At 35.0% G+C, this 11,389-nt stretch overlaps 1 protein-coding gene across 1 annotated transcript; it reads left to right on the forward strand.

The window, feature by feature from the left end:
- Positions 1-9,189: 9,189 nt before the first annotated feature.
- Positions 9,190-11,046, forward strand: LOC134716456 (uncharacterized). The gene has a single exon (XM_063579456.1). The coding sequence runs from the start codon at positions 9,190-9,192 to the stop codon at positions 11,044-11,046; it is 1,857 nt and encodes a 618-aa protein (XP_063435526.1).
- The last annotated feature ends 343 nt before the right edge of the window (positions 11,047-11,389 follow it).

Consider the following 11,389-nt stretch of genomic DNA (forward strand, 5'->3'; position numbering starts at 1 on the left):
GATAACAAACACGTCTTAGCACACGAATGTACTCAATCAAAGTGTTTTCTACGTGTATTATAAAAACTATAGAAAGGGGGGGGGGGGGGATACTTTAAAAAATAAATTAAATTTGTTTTATTCGTTTAAATTAATCTACTGATATACAAATTTCATTAATCGAGTAAAAGTATTAGTATTAAAAATGAATTTATATTTCAGCAAGAAATTTACATAAAATGTTTTTTTTAAACCAGTTTAATTCTGTAACAAATCCAGTACGCATTTTTCCCCGGCGGAAAAACTATCGGTGCTTTCACTTGCATAATTTTGATTTTGGATATCATATGTATAACACTTGCGGTATCCTCGTGTAAGCATTGATTTGCTTAAACTGAGTTACAATTTTTAAAGATTTGTAAATAACAAAAATATGATATCAATGACTTGTTTTAACTATTATATATGGAACGCCGTAGCTGCCTTATGTGTACTTGTTTTTAGATACGCTTATACTTTTCAATATATGCACATAGTTTTTCTATATATGCACATACTTTTTCTCTATATGCACATAGTTTACTTTATATGAACATAGTTTACTTTATATGCACATAGTTTTTCTATATATGCACATAGTTTTACTATATATGCACATACTTTTTCTCTATACGCACATACTTGTTCTCTATATGCACATAGTTTACTTTATATGCACATAGTTTACTTTATATGCACATAGTTTTTCTCTATATGCACATCTGTTACTTATTCGTTTTTAATGCGCGGAGTATACGGTTGCACTTTGAATTAAATCGTTTTTCAATTGTGTTCATGTCTCTGGTGGTAACAATGTGTTCTTACAGATAAAATGACCCTATAAGCGCGATTGCAACCGTTCCAGTGCTCGGTTAATACCCTGTTACTTATTCACTTATAATACGTTTGTTGTACGTTGCACCTTTTAAAAAAAAAATTCAATTGTGCCCATGTCTCTTGGTGTAACAATGTGTTCTTAGAGATGAAATGACCCTATTAGCGCGCATGTACCCGTTCCAGCGCTCGGTAATTAACCTGTTACCTATTCGTTACCTATTCACTGATAATGCGTTTGTTGTTCGTTGCACCTTTTAGAAAAGGATTTTCAATTGTATCCGTGTCTTTGATGGTAACAATGGGTTTTAAAAAATGAAATTACCCTATTAGCGCGCATGTACCCGTTCCAGCGCTCGGTTAATACCCTGTTACCTATTCACTTATAATACGTTTGTTGTACGAAGAACCTTTTAGAAAAGGATTTTCAATTAAGTTCATATCTCTGGTGGTAATAATGTTTTCTAAGAGATGAAATGACCCTATTAGCGCGCATGCACCAGTTCCAGCGCTCTGTTAATACCCTGTTACCTATTCACTTTTAATACGTTTGTCGTACGTTGCACATTTTAGAAAGGGATTTTCAATTGCGTTTATGTCTCTGTTGGTAACAATGTGTTCTTAAAGATGAAATGACCCTATAATGGCGTATGTACCCGTTCCAGCGCTCGGTTAATACCTGTTACTTATTCACTTATAATACGTTTGTTGTACGTTGCACCTTTTAAAATAGGTTTTTAAATTGTGTCCGTGTCTCTTGTGGTAACAATGTGTTCTTAGAGATGAAATGACCCTATTAGCGCACATGCACCTGTTCCAGCACTCGGTTAATACCCTGTTACCTTTTCATTACCTATTCTTTGCCTATTCACATATAATACGTTTGTTGTACGTTGCACCTTTTAGAAAAGGATTTTCAATTTTGTCCATGTCTCTTGTGGTAACAATGTCTTCTTAGAGATGAAATTACCCTATTAGCACGCATGTACCCGTTCCAGCGCTCGGTAAATAACCTGTTACCTGTTATATAAAATTAAAGTATTTACATGTTTCTGCTTTTGCACATATTTTCCTTGGAGAACCCTGACAAATATGGTTGAAAATCAAATATGATGAATAAAAGATAAAAATTTGCTCTTCTTAATGAACATTTATCATTGTCATAGAAAATTGTAGATTAAAGCAATGTCCCTATTTTTTGGTGGCAGCTTTGTGACAAGTTCAGCTTTCTCTTAAATGATAAATTTACTATTCTAATAAATTCAAACTCTGAATGTTTACACTGCCATTACACATGGAATATTCAAACAAAATTATCCAAAACGTACAAACAAAAATAAGTCTGAACATACATGTACCACACTACACATAAAAAGTATTACAAACGTATTATAAGCGAATAAGTAACGAATAGGTAACAGGGTATTAACCGAGCGCTGGAACGGGTACATACGCAGCAATAGGGTTATTTCATCTCTAAGAACACATTGTTATCACCTGAGACATGGACATAATTGAAAATCCTTTTCTAAAAGGTGGAACGTACAACAAACGTACTATAAGTGAATAGGTAACGTATAAGTAACGAATAGGTAACAGGGTGTCAACCGAGCGCTGGAACGGGTACATACGCGTTAATAGGGTTATTTCATCTTTAAGAACACAATGTTACCACCAGAAACATGAACACAATTGAAAATCCTTTTCTAAAAGGTGCAACGTACAACAAACGTATTATAAGCAAGTAAGTCTCAGATAGGTAACAGGGTATTAGCCGAGCGCTGGAAACGGGTACATACGCGCTAATAGGGTTATTTCCTCTTTAAGAACACATTGTTTATACCATCAGAGACATGAACACAATTGAAAATCCTTTCCTAACAGGTGCAACGTATAACAAAATGTATTATACGCGAATAATTAACGAATAGGTAACAGGGTATTAGCCGAGCGCTGGAACGGGTACATGCGCGCTAATAGGGTCATTTCATCTCTAAGAACACATTGTTACACCAAGAGACATGGGCACAATTGAATTTTTTTTTTAAAAGGTGCAACGTACAACAAACGTATTATAAGTGAATAAGTAACAGGGTATTAACCGAGCACTGGAACGGTTGCAATCGCGCTTATAGGGTCATTTCATCTGTAAGAACACATTGTTACCACCAGAGACATGAACACAATTGAAAAACGATTTAATCCAAAGTGCAACCGTATACTCCGCGCATTAAAAACGAATAAGTAACAGATGTGCATATAGAGAAAAACTATGTGCATATAAAGTAAACTATGTGCATATAAAGTAAACTATGTGCATAAAAAGTAAACTATGTGCATATAGAGAACAAGTATGTCCGTATAGAGAAAAAGTATGTGCATATATAGTAAAACTATGTGCATATATAGAAAAACTATGTGCATATATAGAAAAAGTATGTGCATATAAAGTAAACTATGTGCATATAAAGTAAACTATGTGCATATAGAGAAAAAGTATGTGCATATATAGAAAAACTATGTGCATATATTGAAAAGTATAAGCGTATCTAAAAACAAGTACACATAAGGCAGCTACGGCGTTCCATAATTATATATATCAAATTGATTATAATACTGCATTGGAAAGCCTCAGTTGAACTTGAAAAGGATCCCCCGCATCCACAAATAAAAACTGACCAAAGATCGAAATCAATGTGATTTGGTGTAAGTCATCCAAATATGTTAGATACTAAAAAGAGACTCCGTGAAGTGGTATTATAATATATAATTATATATAAGGCTCCTCTGCATGACAGTGTAATCAAATTATAGCCTCAGATAACAGGGCGGATCCAGGATTTCAGATTAGGGGGGGGGGGCAATGTTTATATTCGCCGATCGGAGCGAGGCAAACATTTTTGAGGTTATTTTTTTTTTAAATATTCTTCTAAAGGGGTGCAATGTAGGTATTTCGAACTATTGTGAGGTACAGTCAGCAAGAAATTAAAGTTTCAAGTAGAAACCATCTAAATCCAACCTGACAACAATCTACAATCACTAGTATCATGGACGGACAGATGTAAAACAATATATGTTCCTGTTCCGCGAAAAAACTCTCAGTTATGATGACAAGGTCTCTTAAAAACTTGAAAAATCTTCAACAAACTCCTAACACCAATAACTTACGCACTACATGTAAGAGCAGTGGCGGATCCAGAGGGGGGTTCCGGGGGTGCGCATCCCCCCTTTATTTTTGCCGATCAATGCATTTGTATCGGGATATATGTTTTGCACCCCCCTTTGCCCTGGGTTAGCACCCCCCCCCCCCTTTCGAAAATTCCTGCATCCGCCCCTGAAGAGATTCATTCTGCATATCTATGATAGAGTTTATAAAGCTGCAACCCAAAACAGAAGGTGAAGATCATGCGAACATTTTATTTTGATTCTGTGTTCCTATGCAAACTGAGTGTGCAGACCAATCTACACTAAAGACACCAGCACTTCTAAAATAATCAATATATCAATATCAGGTCATAAATATCCTTGAAAGACATTGGTGCTGGTAAATGTGATAAACAGAAACATCACAAAAATACGAAGCCCTTGTTTGCAGATCGTCAACGTGTCTTAGCCATTCAACATGGTTTAAATTATGTGAAATGAAACCGGTTCACTTAAGAATTACTTTAACACTCCATAACACCATCATCGACAAACTTGGTTAGGACGATGGAAATGTAAAGAGTTGACAGATAGACGGGTGGATCGACGGAAGCAAAGTGAGACAAGACAGATCACATCAGCTCACATGACCAATACTAGATACTAGTATTAGATTTCGCAAACGAAAATTTCCACTTTTCGCCGTGATTTCCAATTGTCCTTTCATTATATATTTTAATATTAAGTCGTGCCAGACTTTATATATACATATACTGTGTTCGCCACAAACCACTAAAATCAGAATGAGATACATTCACGAAGTTATCTTTATTTTGTGGGGATACGGCCATGCATGTATTTACGGTAAACATAATTCGGCACTTCGATTATCAAAGAAATTGATTATAAAAACGGCAAATACAATGTAACAATTGTTTGTACTTTAACTGCTAAAACATTTTTTTTCATTTTTCAGTCAGACACATTCCTTGAAGTATATAATATTTATAGAACTTGAATAAATTGTAGGTCAGTTGATTCTGTTACTTAGTTACTTTAATAGTATAGAAAGTCCCTGGTTAAACTGACTGTTTTATATACTTTGAATGTTAAGAAGGAATGGTCTCTTCTGATACAGAAACAAGTTGAAGACAACCCATACTTTGCAAATTTTAGGGGGGCGCACGCCCGCCACCCCCCCCCGCCTAAATCCGCCCCTGTATAATAGCCAGCTCTATCTGCAATATTATTAAATCGAAACTTCTATTTTATTCTTACATTATTCACCTCTTTCTGTTCTTTTCAAATCAATATTATGTTAATAAAATAAAATATAAATATAAATAATGCGAGTATACAGACGTTGGATATAATAGAAATCAGTGGCAGATTCAGAAATATATATATACAGTTTTTATGCAAGTTGGCTTCTTTATCTGAAGTATTGTTCACTGAATCAGGATAGGCGGATCTAACCACAGGCACTTGTCTCAAAAAAAAAATCCTGTATACCTTAATATAACACGTGTTATATTAAGGTATACAGGATTTTTTTTTTGAGACAAGTGCCTGTGGATCTAACCCAATTTATAGTGACAAATTTTGTTGATATATATTGTCTCCTTAATTCTATAATTTGCATATTTATAAATCTGGATTGCAGATCTTCGATGACTTTTTTTTTAACTATGACGATTTGAAGCTGTGACAAAATAAACAGCTAGGTATGAACCGTAAGCTGTAGTCAGCAATGTATCCATAAATCGTATGTCCACAATATTTGGAATGCAGTTGTCAGAAGCTGGATAAAACTTAGTAGTTAGGGTGCTCGCACCCCTCTCATTAAGCTTCATTTAGGGTCAGTCAAGATTTTTGCAGGTTTCACACATAAATTCGTCTAGCTTTGGGACCAGCTTCATTTAGGGTCAGTCAAGATTTTTGCAGGTTTCACTCATAAATTCGTCTAGCTTTGGGACCCCTCCACAAACCACTTTTACAAATTCTAGATATGCATCGGGTTGTATTAACTGAAGCACATCTTATACTAAAAGTCATGGAGTTTTTTTTTAGACCAGCCCATGTTCAGGGTTTATTGACCAGAGACCTTTTGCATGCAGGGACACAATTTATGAGTCATTTTTCAGTAGATGCATTTGGTCTCTGGTTGAGAGTTGTCTTTTTCAATCATTAGCAATCTTACCACATATTTTCATTTTTATAAGGGTGACATTTCTGTGTGTCAACTGTTTGTTCTTCAATGTTAAGCTGTTACACCGTCACAAGTTACAGGAGAATTTGCATGTACAGTATGTGTAAGCCAACCACATTCTCATTCTGTATGACTTTGTTCTAAGTAAGTAGTTTGAAACTCTGTTTGCTTTTGGTCATATTGAGTTTTATTTGTTTGACACTTGCATTTTTATGCCCCACCTACGATAGTAGAGGGGCATTATGTTTTCTGGTATGTGCGTCCGTTCGTCTGTCACGCTTCAGGTTAAAGTTTTTGGTCAAGGTAGTATTTGATGAAGTTGAAGTCCAATCAACTTCAAAATTAATACACATGTTTCCTATGATATGATCTTTCTAATTTTAATGCCAAATTATAGTTTTTATCCCAATGTCATGGTCCACTGAACATAGAAAATGATAGAACGAGTGGGGCATTCGTGTACTGAGGACACATTCTTGTTAGATGTGATGGGATCCTGATTATACACCAACAAACAACACTACCTTTAAAGACACCATAATGATCAATGTGACAGGGATATCTACATACATACGGTATCATCCTATAGCAAAGAGTCTAGGACCATGTATCTTAAAAGTCAAACAAAAAACACAACAAGAACTGTCAGAACTAGATACATAGACCAATATCTCAGGACCACATAATTGAATAAGATTACCAAAGATTTCAAATAATTTGGAAACAGGGTTAAATAAATATAGGTCTAATTGGAGCTTGGTAATATAGCTGTATATAGCTACTAAAAAAATTGAATAGAAAAAGAAAATTAAGTGTCTAGTACTCTTTATTTACATTTTTATCTCTCAGTCAAACAATGAATATTTTTGTTGTTGTGGTAATAGTGGAACATCTTTCTAAAACAAACTGTTTTTTTTTATTTCACTCTTAAGAACAAATTCTGCTTCAAATTAATCAATATGTAGATCACAATTATAACCTTCATCTTCACCAGTTCTGCATTCTAACCTGAAATTATAATGTTATACATGAAGCAAAAAGCAAATCTATTTTAAAGAAAAAAATAACAATATGCAATTTAAAAGAACAATTTAAATGTGAACTATATATAAATGTCTAAAGACAATAACACTTCTCATTTTATTGCAGATATAAAAAAAAAAGTTTAAAACAAAACCCTTACATTTTTCTAAGCTTTATCAAATTATCATAAATACATAAATTTTACAAAATCATTTCAATCTAAAAAAATAAATTGAAATAATCGATGATGTTCTTAAAAAGTGGCAGGGTGTCCTGTCGCCTTTGACCCCAAAAAATGAAGAACTATTTGAGTATAACTTTAATATCTTACCTTCTGTCTTTCATTTTGTACATGTAGTTTATGAAAAGTGATTTGTTACATCACAACAACATGTACAAGTTATCAAAGAATCAAAGAACTACAGCAGTGTTTTCATAGTCTGTAGGACAAATTGGAAAACCAGCTAGGATGTTGTGTCTAGTATTTCCACTGACTGAAATTATACGAAGACAAAATATGAATATGGACATGACTATAAAGTACTGGATCAATCAAAGAATAAATAAATATCATAGTGTAGGGTAGCTAAAGGACCCATACTTGAGTGAAATAACTTCACCAATCTGACATGGATATATATTGTTTTGCAACATGATGAATACAGATATAGGTGAAAATGTAACCTTTTCCTATATTGTTTGGGTTTCCTGTCAATATTAATGCTCTGCAATAAAAAAGTGGAATACCAATGTGTAAAAAGAGATTGAAAAAACAGCTTGTAACACCAAGAAGGATGAGAGACGAAGAAATTATTGTAACTTTAAGGTTCATCATAACCTTTTGGCTAAAATGGCCGTATTTACACCCCAAATTTTACTCTGAGTACAGACTAACCTTTACACCTGCAACAGTTTTAAGGGATGGCAGGAACTAGATATATAAATTTTAAATGCATTTTATGTTTCAGAAAATTATAAACTTTTCTAGATTTTGCTATCCATTTTTTTTCGTTCCTGCAGAGGGTGCAAAAATTAACTAAGTAGTGAAAACGATTGAGAAGCTCCCCTCATATAATCAATGTTGTGAGTAGTATTGATTTAAATGGACAATAGATGGACAATAGACACCTGTAAACAATAGGTGATTTAACAGGTTTAAACTGTGTAACTGAGTGGACCGTATCAAATGAAACTCGGGTGTTTGTTTATTTTGCTATCTTCTGCAGACTGGAAAAAAATGCACATCAAAATGCAGGTAAGTTTTTAATTTTCTGAAACGTAGACTTCATATAACTTTAATATATCTAGTTCCTGCCATGCCTTAAAATTTTCCTGGATGTACCAGTATGTCTGTACTCATAGTAATTTTTTAGGTGTAAACACGGCCATATTTTTCAATTCCTTATGATGAACCTTAATGATGTAATCATATATTTCTGATAGTTTTCCAGACCTATCCACATATATTTTTCAAGCTTGAAAAGATGACCTTCATGTATTCCAGCAGCATATTTCACCTTCTGTATAGGTAGTGCCCCCCCCCTTTTTGAGAGTAATTGTTCTAAATTGTGTCCTCCCATGTCCAATGAAATGAAACTGAACAAAATCTGATACTTGTTTGAATTCAAATTATTATACATATAATATAAATGTGTGTGTATTAAAAATATATACAGATAAATAAGAAGAAAAGGATGGCACTTATGATTGATTGTCAATGAGACAACTCTCTGTCAAAGTACATGTAACAATTAATTAATGTATTGAATTGAGCAATTGAATTGAGCAATAAACTTGGGATAAAGGGAAAAACCTGGTTATGGATAAACAGCTTTCTCACAAATCGAACAGCCAGATGTATGCTGAATAACTTCTTTGGAGAACAATTTGATACCAAAATCGGCTTGCCACAAGGGTCAGTACTTTCACCCACCTTGTTTAACATATTCATAGCTGATATAATGGATAACACAAAAGGAGAAAATTGCAAGTTTGCAGATGATGGCACTTTATGGCATAAGGGGAAAGACATAAAGGAAATGAAAGAAAGAACTTCAGAGGATGTCAAAACTATTTTAAAATGGACAGAAAAATGGAGAATTAATGTAAACCTGGAAAAGTGTGAAGTATGCCTATTCTCAAAAGGCAACACAGATGCAGAGCAGAAAACATTAAAAGTCAACTCCTTCTCCTATAGATATAGTCCAACACCGAAGCTACTTGGAGTAACTCTAGACGAGAAGCTTAAATTTGACACCCACATCAATCTGATGCAGAAGAGGGCAAATAATGCAATATATGTAATTAGAGATATTAAGGGCATGGGAGGAATATCAAGATCAAAACTACTCCAAATATACAACAGCATGGTTAGATCTATCATGGAGTATGCATGCCCAGTCTGGCAAATAACATCTGCAGAGAATATGAAGAAATTAGAAGCTGTACAAAGAAAAGGCTTGTCAATATGCCTAGGACTACCAGGAACATCAGGTAGAGAGGCAATGGAAGTTGAAGCCAACATACAACCCATAGACCTCAGAATAGAGGAAATATCAGTACGTGAACTGGCAAAAATACAATCAAAGAACATAGCAGAACCAATTAAACAACAACTAGAACAGTATTTAACAAACAACGCAACCTATGAACAACAGGATTCTCCATTTGGTAAAGCTATAAACCAATCCATAGACATGTTCAAAGCCACAAAAGTTGACATCAAACTTATAGAACCAGAATTCACATACAAAGCTGGTGTAGATGTCATGCTAAGGAGATCACCAAGTTATTGGAGTCGTCTAGGTAGCTCAAAGAACAGAACAGCCGAACAAACTGTTGAAAGTAAACAGGTTGTAAAGGACCTATTAGGAGACAGCACAGACTCAACAGTAGTGGCATTCACTGATGGTTCATGTCAAGGTAACCCGGGACCATGTGGGGCAGGAGCAGTAGTATATTCTGGAAATAGCCAAGGCATAAGTCTAAAGAGGCCAGTAGCTAATAGAGGATCGATACTTCTTGCTGAACTAGTAGCCATACTAATGGTCCTGGAGCACTGTATAACGACTATAAAGGACCAGTTTTCTGAGCTTAAAATACTGTCAGATAGCCAGACTGCTGTAGGCATCTTGACTCTGAACTGGAAATCTTCTAACTACATCGACACAATTACTGATATCAAAGAATGCATGGGAACGCTCTTAAGACACGGCATACTAACAACCCTATCTTGGATCCCAGGCCATGCTAATATAGCCGGGAACGAGATAGCGGACCAGTTGGCAAAAGACGCTGCAAAAGAGGCCTCATCACTAAATGATCAGTATAATGTCATAACCATGTCAGATGTAAGATGTGCAGTCAAGATGTCTACAAAACTCAAATGGCAAAGCAGATGGACAATTAGTGAAACTGGAAGACAGCTTTTCAACCTAATTCCTATCGTTGGTAAGGACGCACAACTAGACAAGCCTAACAACCAAATAGGAAGAATATTGTCAGAAATAAGAACGGGCTACAGCAGACTTAACAAATACAGAAACCAAATCGGTCAATCCCTCACGCCATATTGTGAATGCGGAGAAGAAGAAACATCAGAACACTTCCTGCTATACTGCCCAAGATACCAACAAGAAAGAGAGGACATGCGAATACAAATGGAACTACTTAACATCGATCCAACAAATATACAGTCAATACTAGCACCACCAAAAAGAGAAACCTACGAAGCAACATCGCAAATTGTAGGGGAATATATTACAAAATCAGGGAGATTCCAAGAACTTGCAATCCCTGATTCCCGATCCTGCGCCTAAACAAGTATACCAAAGTACCGCGAGATATTACCTCGAGCAACGGTGTACCATAAGAGGAGGAAGATAGCACACAGAGAACAGTAGTGTCAATTATTGACCTTAGGATCAGGATCAGGATTACAGATATATTGAAATATTCATACCATACAATGCCTACACGTTTTCAATGATACATCTTGTGTGTTTAAGTACACAAACAACCGGTTATAGTCGCTCATTTGCATAACAATGAAGCGGCATAACATGTGCGTCAAAATGCATAATTTGCATCCGATTTGCAATGTTGTTGCCATATAAACATTCAAAAACATATTAAACTTTTATCGGACCTTTAATTTAAAGA

Source organism: Mytilus trossulus, chromosome 4 (assembly GCF_036588685.1).
Source record: "Mytilus trossulus isolate FHL-02 chromosome 4, PNRI_Mtr1.1.1.hap1, whole genome shotgun sequence".
Taxonomy (NCBI): Eukaryota; Metazoa; Mollusca; class Bivalvia; order Mytilida; family Mytilidae; genus Mytilus; species Mytilus trossulus.

Coding starts and splice junctions, on each gene's coding strand:
- LOC134716456 (XM_063579456.1), top strand. CDS start 9,190: ATGGATAACACAAAAGGAGAAAATTGCAAGTTTGCAGATGATGGCACT.